Here is an 18312-nt window from a genome sequence, read left to right on the forward strand (position 1 = left end):
ACTAGGTCAGTCGGTATTTCCGCAGATGTACTTGTGGATAATATACGAAGGTTACATGTGCGCCGAACGCAAGTACCAGCGATTCCTGCATATACATAATTCCTGTATCCTGGCCGACAAAGTAGTGTCAGTAAGCGCATCTGTGCTCAGCGCAATGAAAACAGATTCCTAAATAAATCCCGAACATATAATGTCGGCTCATATTCAACGCGCTCTTTGATTTATTTGATTTCCTTTTATTTAGACATTCGGTACATGCAACTTGGTGTGTGCCTGCTCTTGGCCAATCTCCCCGAATGGGTATGTGCCAGTGTGACGCTACAGGGGTAGAAGCCTAATGTATTTAGCTATGTGTCGCGATTCTCACTGCATACGTATCGTCTATCATTATTCCATCAACACACAAGTGACATCGCCTTCGTCCTCACGACGTCGCTGCGTAGACGTCTCACACTGTGCACATGCCCAGGAATTTTGGACATAGCCCCCTCGGCAGTCTCTTGAACTTCACCACAGTGCACTAGCGTAACTCAATGGGCAGAAAAAAAAAAAAGATATTCCAAAAGGCCGCCCAAATTTTAACAACTTTCAGTTGGCAACGTCGAGAGGGCATGTCCTTTTATTAACACGGCTATTAGCGGCAATTAGTCGTAACGAAGCAGGAAAGTTACGAATCAGTGCCGTGAACATGCATTAGGACGTATACCCTCCCGACGTCCAACAAATGAATGTTGTTGAAATTCGGGAGGCCTTTTGGAATATCATATCTCAAGTTAAGCTAGCGCAATGCTGTGAAGTAGATGGCGGCAGGTTCACTGCCCAAAATTCCTGGGTATCTCCGCATACCTTGTGAACGGTGCAGTGCATAGACATAAGTACTGCGCGTCATTAAGGTTGTGACCTATGCGGTACGTAAACAATGCATGAGATTAGACGTTCCATAGGATGAAAATAAATGCAGTTGTAAGCATCGCATTTAGTTTTATAGCATTCAAGACGCTTAGGTGGGCTAGTTGGTTAGGAGTATTATGAAACGTCGTTTTAAGGCGCATTTTTAGACGGGACGCAGCGAGATAACATGACAAGCGCCGGTCCTCTGTATCTCGCTGTAACCCGCCTAAAATTAGACCGCAAAACCCTGTTTCATAATAGTTTTATAGCATTTAATTAACGGCTTCACAAAAGCTTCGTTTCACATAGATTCCAACATTTGCGTTCATTCTGTGTATTTTTTGTTGTTGTTGTTTTTCAGTTTATATGTCCACATCATCTCGTAAAAACAAAAACAAAAAAAATCAGCTTAGACACTTAAGACTGCTTACGTGTCGGAATGCGAAGGCACTATCCGTTTGTTGACGTGGGGGCGAAATTAAAAAAAAAACGTCCCTGCCCCGTGCAATGGGGGCACGTTAAAGACCCCCAGGTGGTCGAAATATCCGGAGTCCCCACTATGCTGAGTAGACCACAAATATGATCGCTTTGGTGCAAACAAGAAAGGACGGAAGGGAACAAGGGGAGCGCCATGCAGTATATGAACCGACTAGCCCAGCAACATGTACTTCTGATCCCCACTCTGGCGTACCTCATATTCAAATCGTCGTTTTGGCACGTAAAACCCCAGAATTTTGCGGTGGCGCAGCACAGGGGTAATTGGAGATCGGAGGGAGAGGCCTTCGTCCTGCAGTGGACTTAAAATAGGTTGTTGTTGTTGTTGTTGTTGTTGATGATGATGATGATGACGACGACGACGACGACGACGACGACGACGACGACGACGATGATGATGATGATGATGATGATGATGATGATGAAAGTTTAGCCCTACCTCGGAACGTCATGAATGCGCTCAATACACTCATAAGGTGGCGCCACCTCATCCCCACTGGTTGCACCGTCACGAGGCCAATGACGCACGCGCTAGGCCGCACCTTCAGTCAGCCAGAACCGCGGAGCCACCGTGGCGTCGGGAAGCTTCATCGTTTCGCACCCCGGAGTCCCGGGTTTGATGGCCACCCAGATCGAAATGTATCAAGTTTTCTTTTCAAGGCCATTAATTTACTTTGTTTACAGGAATCTCCCTGATAAAGACGTCAATGCGAGCATTTTCTGACGTGTTTTTACACTTTGCGCCGTCGGTAATTTTTGGCACCACCCACCGTGGTTGCTTAGTGGCTATGGCGTTGGACTGCTAAGCACGAGGTCGCGGGATCGAATCCCGGCCAAGGCGGCCGTATTTCGATGGGGGCGAAACGCGAAAACACCCGTGGTACTTAGATTTAGGTGCACGTTAAAGAACCCCAGGTGGTCCAAATTTCCAGAGTCCCCTGCTACGGCGTGCCTCATAATCATAACACCCCATAATATAAATTTTTTAAAATTTTTGGTACCATCTTTCGGTCACGCCGACTACGACGGATTTTCGCTCAATTGGGTATATAATGCTATCGCATTAAAACGATCGTTTTGCGCCTTGACTCTCTGTGCCTCCATTTGGGTGCCTACGACTCTTCTGATAGGCCACCGGAGGTGCGCGCGGTGTGGGTCGACCGGTTTCACAAAGTAATTTTGGAGCGCCACTCAAACGAGAGCTGATCAGCCCTCAGGTGCTCATTTCCCCTTCGGTACATCGTATCCGAAAAATAAGGACAAACGTGTTGTAAGCGCTGCCTATTTGTATTGACTACAGAGTCACAGCTAGCCCTTAAATCTTCTTTCCTTTCTTATTTCACATATCACGCCCTTTCTCTCACGAGGTGCTTATGCAATAAGAACGCAGTTGTTGTATTACATTTGTTGAGGATAGACCCCACAATGACTTGACAGTGACTTCACGTACTTCACAATGAAAGGCACAGTCACTGAGAAAGCGGTTCCTAACACACATATAGTTCTGAAATTCCGAAACTATGCCTAGAGTCTGAATTGCGGCAAAGTCACAAACGCTGGTAAACGTGAACAAAGAAAGAAAGAAAGAAAGAAAGAAAGAAAGAAAGAAAGAAAGAAAGAAAGAAAGAAAGAAAGAAAGAAAGAAAGAAAGAAAGAAAGAAAGAAATTAGAAAATGCGTTCTACAGGTGATTCTGACTTCGCATGCAAAATTATATGTGCTTATGGTACATATGATTACGTGTTCCGGAAGTCAAATAGCAAAGGAGTTGTGAGAACATCTACACTCTTTCACGAGGATAATTTCACCCACTCAAAAAGAGAGAGAGAGACTAGTAAAACGACACCTTACATATTCTAAAGGAAATGATGTACAGCGCCTGCTAAGTAGAAGCTTGAAAATGTTTGTCAGATACATTTCTATGTCACTGTTATCCAAAGTAATATATGCGCATAGGTCATCATCATTACTTGAGCATGTTCGCTACTGCGCATCAAATAAGCATAAAATATTACAACAGAGTAGAGCGTATCTATAGCGGTACGCTAAAACGCTCTAATAGCAGAACATTACACCTTGTATAAACACACTATTCATCCATCTATCGATCCGGTTAACCATCTCGTGATTTTGCATAAATACACAACCGTGTACATGTAAAGCCCAAGTTTAGAAGTACTGGGAAGCAACGCACAACAATGCCGTTCGTCATTTTTGTAAACGTATATGCACAGACACTTCTGCCTTGTTTCGGTGCAAGAGCGAAAGCACAAATGCATCTAACAAAAACCCGCAATTTCACACTTCTGGGCTCCTAAGAATTCTCACAGGAGTGTTAATTTGTCGGTGATTAACAAATTATATTGTCTTCGTAATCAAAAGTGTGCGCTTTGTTACTGTGTCTGGACGTGAGATGTTAATAATAATAATAATAATAATAATAATAATAATAATAATAATAATAATAATAATAATAATAATAATAATAATAATAATAATAATAATAATAAAAGGTGTTCATTAAAGTGCCCAGAAACAACCTAGAGGGTCTTGGTGCTGGCGCACTCGGCAAAACAATACACAGGAAGAACAATGCAAGCTCCCACACACACACATACACACATGCACACGCGCGCACACATAAAAAAGAACAGAGCATAAAATGTGTACACGAAGAGGCTCGATTTCGCAACATCTGGACGATACACACAGAAGAGAAACACACACCACAGAGCGCTAGCCTCTAATATGCTATACCAACACGCCCAGTCCTCAACCTTGGCAAGTTTCGTGTACACGAAGAGAATACGAAGCAACAGTGGAGAAACAGAAATAAAGGATTACAGAATGACGGAACACACAACATATATGAGAGCTTTTGTTCAGTTATTGAAATTCCTCTGCAACTCCTTTCAGGAAAATATTAAAATTGCGCATGAAGATATCCAGCCACTTTGAATGGGCGTTATATATCGCCTGCACTCTAGATAGAGGGTCACAAAAATATGTAGGCTGAAATTCGCGCTGTTTTCTTGGGCCTTTCTGCAGAATGTAAAAGCGCACATTAGAAAGCAAGTGCGAGCAGCAGCTTTTTTCCATGTAATAATTTGTGAAGAAAAAAGAACATCCGATTTATTGCGTCTACAGGTGAGGGTAGGTAACGTGAGTGTCTGTGTTAGCTCTATGGAGATGGAAGGCTTTTGACAGAACCGATGTTTAAATATAGATGTGAACTTTTTTTGCGCGTTTTTCGAGAAGTTCACAATTTGACCGACAAGTGCCGCCTGAAACGACGGAGGCGTACCCCAAAACTGGAAAGCATGCGCTCTTATATAAAGTTACAAATGACCCAGGTTGTTTGAACTCTCTCGTTACCCGACACACTGTGCCGAGCGTTCGAAGTGTACGCTGCCTCGTCTGTTGAGTGTGGGGCGAGAAACTCAGAGAGCTACCGAAGTGCACTCCAAGGTCCTTGGTTCCCTGAGCTCTTGGCAGGAGAACGTCTTTAACGCTATAGGGAAAACAAAGCCCTGTTAATCTTCCGCGTGAAGCTTACAACTTTCGTTTTTGATGCATTTAAACCATCCTGTTTCCAGCGCATCATGAAGCAAAATTCGCGATGTCCTTCTGAAGAGCGGCGCAATTATTAAAATTTTTTACCACTGTGAAAAGTTTCGCGTCATCAGCATGTAACAAAATTGAAGAGTGTGAATGACTGCCGAAACGCCAGTAATAAACAGCGAGATAAGAAGAGGGCCCTGGACAGACCCTTGAGGAACTCCACTTGTAACCGCATAAAGTTCTGACGACTGACCATTTACGCTAAGGTATAGCAGTACCGGTCGCGTAGGTAGCTTCTTGTCAGCGCTATGACAGAGCGGTGCAGATAATAATAATAATAATAATAATAATAATAATAATAATAATAATAATAATAATAATAATAATAATAATAATAATAATAATAATGATGATGATGATGATGATGATGATGATGACGACGACGACGACGACGACGACGACGACGACGGCTTTTTTAATAACCGGCTTTCAGTCGATGGTATTGCCGCGCGTTTTACAAGTCGTCCTCGCAACGTGTCCCTCACACTTAAGTGCAGTGGATATAAATTTTGGTGCGCACCTTGGAGTCAATGGGCTTGGTAGAGAACTTGTCGCGGCGCTCTCCCATGTCGTCGAAAAGCAGCACGACCCTGTCAGCCGTGCAGACGGCCAGTTTGACGTTGTTGGGAGACCATGCCATCGCCACCACCTTGGCCGCCCCGTCCTGCGCTTGGATGCCACTCACTAAGGCCTTCCATGTGTATAACACGCGCACACGCACACACGCATACAAATACACAACAAAAGCAGCGTTGGACCGGTGCTGTATAGGCAGACTCTTGAAGCACACATTTAGCTAAGCGTACATAAAGAGCAAACGCAGGCTCGTGAAACAGGAGGTCCTGATGTTTAATTGCTGTCATGAAGCTTCCTTAACCACGATGTTAAACTGGAAAGCACAGCCTGTGGCAGCGCTTATTTATTTAGTATGATTCATATTTTGCGCAGTGAGCGTACAACAGCAAATAGAAAGCAAAAAGCGTGAGAACGTGAGAAAAGCGTTTACTCCACCCAAAACAATAACGTATAGTCGGCGTCACCCTTGTGTAGAGAGCGGGAACAGTGGCCTACTTGTAGAGTGCGGGAACGGAGCCGACTGTACGTAAGAAGACTAAACGTTGTTGGCATACCAAGTTAGAGGTCCACACCTTTCATTGGACTCGCGCACTCAGCGCAATAAGTTAATTCTGTCTACAGTATGCACGCGCGCGCGCGCCCGTGTGTGTGTGTGTGTGTGTGTGTGTGTGCGCGTGCGTGTGTGTGTGTGGAGCGTAGTATACATTGTAAAAGCGTTTACACCCTTTAAAGTGTACGTGTCACGCTGAAAACGAGCGTGCCGTTCGTTGGATGACAGTTATTGTTTGGAAAAGAAAAGCAGTGCAAACTTTTCTTAGGATATATGTAGTGACCTTTTCCTCTCATTATATCGGTGTGCTGCATACATATGAAAACCACAGGCCAGATCAAATTAATGCTGTCGCCTAGTGACAGCTATAGCTGAAGGTTCACGAAGTTTTCTTCAGCACATGCATATATCTCTTTTCCATATCAGAATGGCAAATTGGGCAAACTGCTGGTTTTTCATCTTGAAAGCAAAACCAAGTAGCCTGAAAAACGCGAAATATGCAACTCAGAGACTGAAAGCGTGAAAAAAAAAAAAACAGTGGCGGGAAGAAGACGGAATGCTTTACTTTCAGTTCCATAACTCGCAATACTTACGATCTCGCAATTAACTCTCTCCAGCAGTTGAAAAAGTGCTATATAACGCTTGAACACAACAGGCTAGAAATGTCATTCTTCTGCACCGTAAATTGGATACCACCACAGGACGTTCCAGTTAAACATTATGACTAGGAGAACTAACTTACCCGGAAATTTCTTTAACGCCACGTTACTAAGAAATAAGGCGAAAAACATATTGCAACTCCACTTGCAAACAAGCACTCTTACTGTACGAGTTTCGTTTAAGCGATATGATACAAGAATACCGGAACCAATTTAACGATGATATGCACGAATATTTGAACAATTTCTCTTTCTGACAGACTTGTACGCACCTGAGGGGGCATTAGCGTCTTCAAGTATCTTATATGCATGTCTAAAGCTGCGCGCTCACAATCAAGTATCAGCTTGCGCACGGCGGATGCTGAAAAAATTTGCCGGTCGTGTTTGTATGAGTTGTTGGGATCTTGTTTCTATGGTAACGCAAGAAAAAAGTCCAAGATCATCTGTTTATCATTTATTGAGCACCATAAGAAGTTCTTTATTTAGTGCTGTAAATGAAAAATTTCTTTCATGAGGCATCAAGAAGACGATAATGTCTTAAAGCGCGAACTGGACTCCCCCACGCCCACTCACCTCGACGACGGCTCCGTCAAAGTGATCGAGCCCACTTACATCGAAAGGAGCAAAAAATAACTGCAGGAACTACTCTGCGTTGCGAAGTAAAACGGTTGGGAAGCGATATGCAACCATTAAGTTACTGTGAAGTGCTGCCCAACTTTGTGACACTGCAAGTTCCACATGCATTTACTCCGAGATAACGGCGATCCGCTGTTGCAACTGCAGATTAAAGTCTCAAAGGCCATGCTTTTGGTGCACTGCAATGTTGCCAATTTTCTCAAACGAAGGGGCTGAATTCATTGAATTTATAAATTATAATCAAGTGCTATGGTTATAATCCAGTGGCAAGTGCATAATCACGTGGTATCTCCAAAACACCCGTTTTGTTTTATCTACGAAACACCAGAATCAGGAAGCACTGAGCAACAAAAACGTCATTTGTATTTTGGACCGTTTCGGGCATTGCATCCGGCAACCATGTACAAATTATAGCGGGATTCTTGTTTTGAGGTTCCCATTCTTTATTCTATGGTTCCCACTTGTATTAGAAAGCACCCTGTATATGTGTGCCTGAACTTTACGTCTGAAAAGGCAGTAATGCCTACTTAAACGAACAGAACAGTATCTTCGTTTAATGTTGTTATTGACGGGGCTCTGACGAGGTTCAAAATGTCCGAGAGAAACCAGAACTGGTTGGCGCAAACTGCGTCTGCTTTGATCGTATCCTTCTCTTGCTTGATTTTCTTCTGCGCTGTAATTGTACACATTACTAGTGTGGTACACAAAGATTTAGCATTGTAAGGTATGCATATTATTTGCAAATTACAATAGTGCGGGGTTTTCACTCACAACAGCACGCAGTCGATTACAGACCGACCTTCGGCCGGAACTTGACTGTCTAATCTTTTACACTTTGAACACCACCTGTGCAATCGCCCTTGTTCATTACTGTACAATATCGTGCAACATTTCACGTTACTGTACAGCACTATACAGGAACTTAAAGTATGTGGATGCTCCAGGGCCAGTTGGATGCATGGATGTAGCATCGGCGGCCACATATTCATTGTAGCGGAAATCAGAAGCGCTCGTGTGCCGTGCTTTGGGTACACGTTAAAAAATTTTAAGGGGTCGAAATTAATCCGGTGCCTTCCGCTAAGGCACCTCATCGGCCGATGCGCAGCTGTGAGACGGCAAACAAAACACAACACATGCAAACTGATCCATTCAGCGCAGTACATTCTTACCGGAGCCTTCTTGCATTAGATCAGTGCAAGCGTTTCGCATCCTTAGCTATTTCCAGGAGAGCGTACAAAACGGATCTTCGGAACAGTCATACGTAGGTGAGAAACGATACAATCAAGCACATCTGCATCTTAAGTGCAGTCGTTCGCAGTTAAGTGCAGATCGCGGGGGCTAACGCTCAGTTAACAATACCGGTATTGTCACTTTAACAGGCCTCCTGAGGGACATATGTTTCGTGGACCCAAAAGAGTTTGTGATAGACTGCAGCATCGCAAACAGCGTTTTATCCACAGTAAGATCACATCGCATATCATTTGAACCTTGCCCCCTTACAAATGTTGATTTCGTGCCGTCTTATTACTTCATTAAAAAACTCATTTTTTTTTTAGGTTCTTGAAAAGTTTGACTCCACGTGTCAAACACTAGTTGAAAGATGTCAAGCCTGCAACACGTCTGAAGACAAAGAGCTTTTCGATTTGATAGAGGTATGGCCCATCATTCAACATCTTATCTTTAAGATGTGTCACAATGTTAACTCTTTCATTGCTGCTCCTATAGAAACAGTTTCAGTGACTCATTGACGTTGGAGCTCTACTAGCAACACCATGCACCATCTGAAATGACAACTGAACTTTACCTATTTGTCAGATTTGACAATTTTCAGCAGATTGGGGAGGCTCGAAAAATAAAACTTTGACTGGAGGTATAGTCGAAACTATCCTCCAATGCTTCTAGCACTTCTTCAATAAAACGATTCAATATTTGCGCTTTGGTCAATTCAGCAGCATAATTTTTAAGTGGCAGCTGCAGTGAAGACACACAAACTTCTCTCAGGTTGTCAATTTTCTGATTTTATCGATTTCTCAAACAACAGTAGATGCTCATGAGTATGTGTTAGTTTGATAATTGTGTTCGACTAATATCAAGTGCAGCTTTATTTTCCTCATTGTGGGTTGCTTTTATCCATCAGCACTTTGACAGCATGTGTACAAATTATTATGAGCAACCCTTCTCGTTGTGAGGGGTTTTCACTGACACATTCGACCTGCCACGATGGCTTGGTGGCTATGATGTTGCACTGCTAAGCACAAGGTCGTGAGATCGAATCCTGGCTGCGGCGGCTGCATATTGATGGGGGCAAAATGCAAAAATGCCCGGTGTGCCGTGCATTGGAGGCATGCTAAAGATCCCTTGGTGGTCAGAATTAATCTGGAGTCCCCAACTACGGCGTGCCTCATAATCAAATCATGGTTTTGGCATGTAAAAACCCAGAATTCATTCATTCATTTTCACTCACTCAAGAGCACACAATCGATTACATACCGACTTCAGCCGAAGCTTGGCTAGCTGTCTAATCTCTTACATATTGAACACTGCCTGTGCAAACGCCCTTGTTCGTTACTGTACAATATCATGAAACACTCCATATTGCTGAACAGCACTGTACAGGAACTTGACAAAGTATGTGGAGGCTCCAGGACCAGTTGAATGCACACAAGACCACCTTGCTTGTACAGAAAAGCTGATTGAACACAATAACCAAGCATGAGGAGGCTTCTGCATGCTCCCTGACCTGACAACCATTCTTTCGCAAGCCTAAAGAATGCAGTAAGAAACAAACCAAGTGCCTGCTGCAATGAGTAAAAACACATGCTCCCTGTACTATAGGAACTTGGCTGTTTTCACATTTGTGAAGTTACTGTTTTACCACATAGCGTGGGCATCACTGTGGCTTCTGTTGACACTAACAAACCCTCATAAATTTTTTTTGCATCATTTAACTTACAAAAGTTGGGGACTAGGAAGCAGGTGCATATTTTCTTTATTTCAGATTTCTTTTGCTTTCAGTACTTATACTAAAGATAGCAAATTATTGCTTTTGTGCTCCTTGAGGAGCTTCTTTGAAGATTCACATAAGAATTCTCAGAAATTGTCTGAGCAATTAATACTGCTATGCATCCATTTAAAGCACCAGTGATCAGGCTATAATTTTATGTATTGCAGTATATGCTGCGACTACTACGCCTTGAAATAAGATGTTAAAACATGAAACCACTGAAAATGAACACATTTTTAGCAGTAACAAAAGAGTTAAGGGGAAAATAGGATTTTCTGCTTGAGGTATTACATCATATTTATCTTCTGTAGGGCAGTTTTAGAGACCCCTAATGTGTATTGAACAATTAAAAAGCTGAAAATTTTATTTTTAGTGATAAAAAGACTCTCGAAATGTACTATGCCAACAGCTGTTAGTTACAATGGGAGTACAGAAATGATATTCTTGAATTGATTTAGCAGTAATGTAGTAAGCATAGACTGTGCATTGAACTAAGATGTCTACTATGTGACAAATATACAGCATGGTTGCAAACCAAGAGGTCTAAAGAGCTTTTTTTTGTGGAAATTCAAGATCTGATTTTGTTTTGCGACACCTGTCATTTATGCAGAAAACCATTTTTAAGGGGTGGTGGCAAAAACTCAAGCAAGCAAAAATTGGATAGATATTTAATGCATAGCATGTGCAGCCTGGACAGCTTGGCAGCACGGCCATTTGTCCCATAGATGGCTGAAATAAGAACGACCGAAATTTCGAATGCCTTACGGCATGCCATTCGATACTTTGGACTCCACCAGCACGCCCTTGTGCTAATTCAGCCTCCGAGTTTAGTAGTAAGAGCAGCAGTTGTTGCTTTGATATGTCGCCAGTGCTTCCTCAAAACCAATACTAGCGAAGCCAAGTTAATAGAAGTCGCTGACAGCACCCAAACCACAGGAAGAACTAGCTGCTAAATTCGCTTCTTGATGCCTAGCATTGCTAAACAGTGTTAATACAGTGAATGTCATACAGTATGCACCCCTGCATGTTTTCCTGAGTAAACTGAACTCCTGCTAATGCGAACGTATTTCTCCAGTCCCTTGAAATTCCGTTTAGCACGATTCTACTGAACTTCAGAAATGTACCTTTCATGTGCAGCTGTAACTGCTAACATTGGGAGCGTTCGATGACCCAATAAGAAGTAAATAAGAACACCACGAACAGCACACGCAGGCATAATTAATGGCATTTAAGTTTGAATGCCAATAAGTATGTCTGAGTGGCACAGCATGAATGGTGATAAACTTTAAGGCATTAAGCAGTTAATGTCATTTTTGTGCCCGTGTGGCACAGGTATTATAGTATAGTTCATTGCGTACCCTAATGTGTGATGGAGCATACAATGATTTATTGAGGAATATTTATTCCTTAATAAATCATTGTCATAACTGTTGCAGTTCTAAGTGTTCCCACAATAAAGAATTCAAGGAAATCAAGTTTTAGTAAAAATGAAAGGAAAGGTTTGCAGTTTTCTAGTTTTAGAAATGCATTGCCCTTTGTGGTGAGAACTCACAACAGCTGAGGAGGGCTGTGGTGAGATTTTCTTTTGTTCACGTTGCAGCTAGTCATTTCTTATGGATATGTTTTAAACGACTGGTCCCTAGTTCTTTATGAGGTATGCTGTGATGTTGTGGTGGGCAGATTCAATGCTGGCCAGCATCAACATATTTATTGTAATTGTGTTCTCATTGTTGAAGTGAGCAATATACATGCCAAACAAGAGAATGGAAAGCATGTGTACATAAATGGCAATTCGTTGCATGTTGTGCATGTCTTGCTGAGAAGAGAAAATAGCTTTGATGATGCAGCATCACAGATTGACCTTTTAACACTTTTGTTGTGCACCAGGACCAAATGTAACAAATGAAGCTTCACATATACTGCTGATTTGCATAAAATCGCCAGTTTCTGTGGTCATGTGGTGTCACTTTTAATTTCATACAAACTTCTGCCAGTGGTTCAGAAACTGCATATAACGTTTGAACAGAATAAACTCGGGTTAGCCAGCTCTAAAGAGGCTTATTATCCATTTTCTTCTTTTAATAATTAAAGGAAGCCATAAATATCACTCTTTCCACAACACATAATTGAGTGCGTAAGGATGCTTGAAATATCTCAAGCAGGGGCTTGTTTAGAGAAGAATTATGTTTTCACTGGTAACGCACCTTAAGAGTTGTGCTTTGCCATCAATCTGATACTTGACCAAACATGGCTCGCAAATCTAGTGGCAAGTGGTGAAGTCTAACCCTGGGCATTTAGCTTGAGATTACAGGAGGCAGCGAGCAACTGAAAATAGGCAGCTATACTCTGTTATACAGCACCTGTTGCAGTCAGTGATAGACCGTAGAGTTGATGGAAAGACTGCAGTTGACTAATGTGAATTCAAGCTTTTGGTAGAGCGCAAATTTTTGTTTTAATTATCTCAAGTTGAACAAAATGTGGTCAGAAAATCTGTTTTGAGCTATTATGCAAAACGATACACACACTAAGAAATGTACTAGAGTGAGCGACCGGGTGTTGCCAAGTTCCATGGCAGAGAGAAGGGAGTCCTTGCACATGCATGTCCAGGATGGCAAGGGTAACACTTGACTTGGATTTCTACTATTCATCTCCTACAAATGTCGCCGAATGTTTTTGGCTGTTTTGCTCAGCCCTGGGAATCCAGCCAGAAAGATTGAATTAATCGAAAACCTTGCTTTTACTAATCTGCTTCAAAATGCGTAGAAAACATTGAAGCCAAGCCAATTTCTGAGAATTTATTTTATTTTCCAGAGTCTCAAATTACTTGAGTATCACAACTTGACTGTATATGGAATAAGATTCCCAAGAACAGTACTGCAATATGAATTTTTAGATAGCTTGGATCACTTTCAGAGGGATGAGAATGGCTTTTATCTGCAAAGCTTTTTTATTGAAACCAATGAGAATAGCGACAACAGTATACTTGCTGGTGCTTGCAACCCATGCAAGGCTTGCTAGAAAGTGAAGATCCTTGAGATGCTTACATATATGTACGTGGCTGATCCATCGCTGCCCAATGTATCTTGTTCAGATGTGTGAAATCTTTCCATTGTACATACAGCTGTAGACAATTAGTAACATATAGATAATTTTGTGGTTTGTTGTAAGCATTTATTATTTGTTCATTTCTGTGTTATTGTGTAGTTATAATGATTTCTCAATATTTGTATTTTGAAAAGTGACGCCGCCTCTGTCTTTCTGCTTCTTCATGTTTCTAGGTGGCAGTTACCTCAGTGAAATCAGCAAAAGCACTGTTAGAGCGGGTCTCATTTGGTGGTGATGTGACAAATGAGGGAAAGCTAGTACTTTTATCTTTGGGACTAGATTTGGTTCATTCTTCATACGCTCATTGGAAAGTAGTAAGTATCTTCTGCAATACAGTTCACCATGAAGCTGGACAGTTGCACTCCTCATTTATTTATTTGTTTGTTTGTTTGTTTGTTTATTTATTTATTTATTTATTTATTTATCTATTTATCTATTTATTTATTTCTTGAACACTGCAGACACATAGTCCAAGCAGGGAGGAGAACAAATACATGCAATGGCAACAAGTGAGGCAACCAAGAAGAATACAACAATGAAAAAAATCGCAGTTTTGCCCAAAAGGCGAAGCATCGATTGTGATAGCAAATTAGTAGACATCTATACAAAGTAAAGATAGTAGCTTTATCGGCTGTATAGACTTGTAAACATTCGCTTACTAACTAAATTAACAAGCATGGTGTTACAAGCGCTCAAGCAAACATGAACACATATCACTCAATGACCATGCAAATTCGCTGTCAAAACGCTGGAGGGAGGAAGTGCAGCAGCAGCAGAAAGAGAGAAAGAGAGTGATTGTGAAGAAGAAGCAGCAGTGAGCGAATTGACCTTCATGCTGCCTCTCGCTTCAACGTGAACTAAGCGGCGAGAACACAGCACGCACGAAGCTATTTACCCTTTCCTAGATGTCTAGACTCTGTCTCCATCGCAGATCGCTTTCATGATGTGGCCTGCGCGTGCTGCCATACGCATCAGCCGCCAGTGTAGAACCCCTCCCCCCAGTGCCTGATGTGCAATGGAAGACAGTGTGCTTCCTCCCCTGTTTCCTCCCTTGCGCACGCGAGATTGAGCCGCTATGTCGGCTCACCCTCTCATGCTTTCACTCACACATACAGCATATGGCACGTGGGGATGATGTTATCGCCCTTGGACTTTATATGGAACATCACGGTGACGGTGACAGCGGAAATGCGCCTGGAGTATCCATATAATTGCTATCACAATAAAACAGAAAATGATTAATACAAAATTAGGACCTGCATTCAATTAGACATTTCCATTCTGTTATAGTATGGGGGGAAAATACTTTTATGTGTCTGTTTGTGCAAAAATAGCGTTAACATGTGCCGTGCACGGTGACGAGTGGGTCTAGTTGATAACTGTGATAAACATGGAGATGGGTTGAGGGATAAATTGTTAGAATGAAGTAACTTAAGGGGGAATTCAAGTCATTTTTTTTCTTCCAAGCTCAAGCTGTTAGAAGTAATTAATTTCCAGTAGTTTGGCAGGAGAAACAGATTTTGAAAATTTGTTGAATTGAAAAGAGTTGAAAATTTGTTGAAGTCGGCACGGCCTAGGCGCATGACGCAACCGAACGCACGCTCCGAACAACCATCCCCGATCGTGCCCTTGGTTCACTGATTGATCTGCAGAAGCTTTTGACGCATTTTTTAGCTTACTTTATATATCGAATTCTGGCTATATCGAACTATTTTGCGATCACAGCGCTATTCCATATATCGAGGTTTGACTGTATCTGTCGCTGCTTACTTCATAAAGAGGTGTTGAATCTAAGTTGTAAGTCCAAAGTAGTTTGGTAATTGCTTGTGCACCATTCAGAGTAGTACACTTTTATTTGTGTTGAGTGGCATTCCCTAGCACCTGCATGTATGCATATAAAGACAAGGGAATGGTGCGAAACTTAGTTCTAGATATAGATATCACATCCTTGAGCACCTACATGAGTTTACAGTGCTCCAAGGTACAACACCCAGTGTAAGTGATGATAAACCTGTATGCTTAGTATCAGTACACATGAGTTTACAATGTTCACCATGTGCTGGAGACATGTAATTTGCCATTGTCTCAAGTTTATCAGACAGAAAATTGTAGCATAAGCTTATGGAAGTGTAAAGTAAAGTATTTGTTGGCTTCTTATAATATGACTAATAAAAATCGGGCCCCTCGATTAACCTCCTTTCTTCAAGCTTATGGAAGGGAACTCAACAACTTTTTAAGCTTTAGCATGATTATCTGCATTGGGGTATATTATCAGATGAAGTGCTTGCACTGCATTTGGGCTAACGTGAATATACGTGATGGTATCAAAACGGTTCAAGACTGGCTCTTTTTTGAAAAAAGTAATTTATCTAATTCCAAAATAAAAACCCAACTCAAGAGTCGCTGTTTTGACACGACTGCTGACATCAAGACCGAATTGCGAAAGGTGCTTGACTCGTACAAGAAAAAATACTTCCAGTAAATATTTGAAAAGGCACAAGAACATTGAAAGTGCTGTATTGCTGCGCAAGGGGACTATTTTGTTGAATTACGTTTTTAAAACAGAGCCAGTCTCGAAACTTTGTTATACCACCTCGAGCGCGCCTACATGTAAAGTTTTTCAATCTTGCATTTTTTATGTAATGAGTGCACTTTGGAGATATGTTAGCTGTTATTCAGACACTTCATAGTCATGTTTACTGCTACAATATTATTTTTACAGTAAATTAAATCTAATTATATGTTTGCTTTGATTATAAACCTTAAGCATTTTATAGCTCCACTCCATCTATACGAAAGGGAAGATTTTCCCTTTTATGACACTTTCTCCACCTTGCAGGATTCTTCAGAAATTATTTGTCGTACTCCTTGTATATGTTTCAAGAATGCCAGTAGTGTCTGCTAATAAAAATAACAAATAAATATACTTTTGTTTCCACTTTGTTTCTCTTATGATACATGTATATATGTTGGTTATATTATAGTGATGATGCCAAGGAGTGTATATTATGGAGATTATGAAACAGTTACTTTATGCACGCCTTTGCAAACAACTGAGCTAAGACCCTGTGAAACGTAGCTTTTATAAACTCTTGCAGTACAAAACTGTGTATGGAGAACATCTTGGTAAAGTGGAAGATACTCTTGGCAATCTTTCCAACCAGACCGTGCAGCTGCAGATGGTAAGCACTGTAAAAGAAACTGATTATACTTCTTGTTAATTAAAAAATAATTATACTAACAGATTTGTAGCATGAAAGCTGCAAAAGATTTCTTTATTTATTTGTTTGCTACTGCCACACGTTCATCATGTGAAAATAATGAACAGTAACTGTATTAAAAATGCCACTTCATGGTTGATAATAGAGGTTCAGACAGATTCGCTTAGTTGATGGCTGTAATTTCATTTATTGGCAGCTTATTACATGCTATGTCACCAAAAAAAGATCATATTGCAAACTGTCCAGGAAAGAGACAGTGTCAACACAGCATTTAATGACTTCTGAGCACCAGAATGTGTTGAAAGACAGCACACCGAAATTCTAGCTGACATACCAGGTTTAAAGAGACACTAAAGAAAAACTAAGCTGCATTACTAAATTGTACTTCTGCAATTTCAAAATAGCCACAATTACCATGGCAAAAGGCTTTGTAATTCAGAAAATACGCAGTCTACATGGGCATAGTTAATCATTTGTCAGTAAAGAAGGACTGCATTGCATTCTAAAAGAACCAAAGACTCAGCCTAGCAAGTTTTGAGAACTTTTCCTGTGCCGAGATACGAGACGATACATAGAAATTTGTGAAGTTATATTGATACACCAGCGTTGAGGTTTTGGCATAAAATTCAAGAGAGAGAGAAAGAGAGAGAGAGGAGTTTGGCCTTTATATTCTACAGCAATACTAATAACTTTTCGTTGCAAAATGAATGAAAATATTGTTTTCGATGAATACTTTACTAGTCTGAACTGATTTAGTGTTGTTCTTTAGTGGGTCTCTTTAAGCTGATATGAAACTTCATGCAAGAACCTAAGTTTAGATTCATACATAAGATTACTGCAAGTAAGCATCGAAACTTTATGCTTTTTTGTTTTCTATATTTTCTTACTGTCACTGGTCAAAACAAAAGTGTTTGTTGTGTTTCTTGATATTAAATGGTCCCGAGCCTCCCCCTTACCTTGGTGAGTAAACACATTCCATGGGTAGACCACGGAGCTGTAAACATTGCAGCCAAGTTTTGTGGTAATGCAAGGTGCACAGCGGCTAAAAAGTGGGATGAAGAAATAGCTCCTGTTTTTTGTTTTTTTTTTTCGAAAAGAAGAATTCTTCTCGGCATTTCTTAAACTGCCACTTGTCTGCCAGCTGACATTAGGTGGCAGAAACACATTGGTATTAGCCACTGGGTGAAATTTTTGACCACAACTTATTTTCATGCACAAGCTCACATGCACATTCCCACCCTTCCAGGTCTGGCAGGGATTACTGGAAAATGGGGAAGCGGTTAGTTGTTAATGCATCTCGCTTGTCCATTCACCACTGCTTTGTCGTGCCTGGCCAGCTTAGAAGCTCACCTTAAAAGGTTACCATAAGCACTCCGTGGAAAGGGGAAAAAATGGTGAGGCACAATAGGATGAGCATTGCTATTGATGCTGCCCTTGCTGAAAGGAACAGATGATTGAGGGAAAATGGGTAAAATAAACATTGCACTCCTAATATTTTCATTCATGTGAGGCCCTTTTCAAAGATTTTTTTTTTTTTTTAAGACACGACAATATA

General features: G+C 41.2%; 2 protein-coding genes across 3 annotated transcripts in view; one reads left to right on the forward strand and one right to left on the reverse strand.

The window, feature by feature from the left end:
- Positions 1-7156, reverse strand: part of Oseg2 (intraflagellar transport protein Oseg2) — a 104847-nt gene extending 97691 nt beyond the window's left edge. The window contains exons 1-2 of the mRNA XM_070522457.1: positions 7064-7156; positions 5527-5670 (exon numbers count right to left, since the gene is read on the reverse strand). Of these exons, the coding sequence (XP_070378558.1) occupies positions 5527-5670; positions 7064-7102 (183 nt within the window). The 5' untranslated portion in view covers positions 7103-7156. The remainder of the gene's footprint in view (positions 1-5526; positions 5671-7063) is intronic.
- Positions 7157-7799: 643 nt separating this feature from the next.
- The window catches only part of LOC139048070 (FIGNL1-interacting regulator of recombination and mitosis-like), a 53522-nt gene continuing 43009 nt past the window's right edge, over positions 7800-18312 (forward strand). Inside the window, exons 1-6 of one of the 2 annotated variants that reach the window (XM_070522478.1) lie at positions 7800-8069; positions 8653-8692; positions 8807-8886; positions 8984-9079; positions 13710-13850; positions 16635-16718. In XM_070522478.1, coding sequence (XP_070378579.1) covers positions 8019-8069; positions 8653-8692; positions 8807-8886; positions 8984-9079; positions 13710-13850; positions 16635-16718 — 492 coding nt within the window. In that variant the 5' untranslated portion in view covers positions 7800-8018. The remainder of the gene's footprint in view (positions 8070-8652; positions 8693-8806; positions 8887-8983; positions 9080-13709; positions 13851-16634; positions 16719-18312) is intronic. The other variant, XM_070522469.1, reaches the window with a different exon arrangement.

This window comes from Dermacentor albipictus, chromosome 1, assembly GCF_038994185.2.
Source record: "Dermacentor albipictus isolate Rhodes 1998 colony chromosome 1, USDA_Dalb.pri_finalv2, whole genome shotgun sequence".
Taxonomy (NCBI): domain Eukaryota; kingdom Metazoa; phylum Arthropoda; class Arachnida; order Ixodida; family Ixodidae; genus Dermacentor; species Dermacentor albipictus.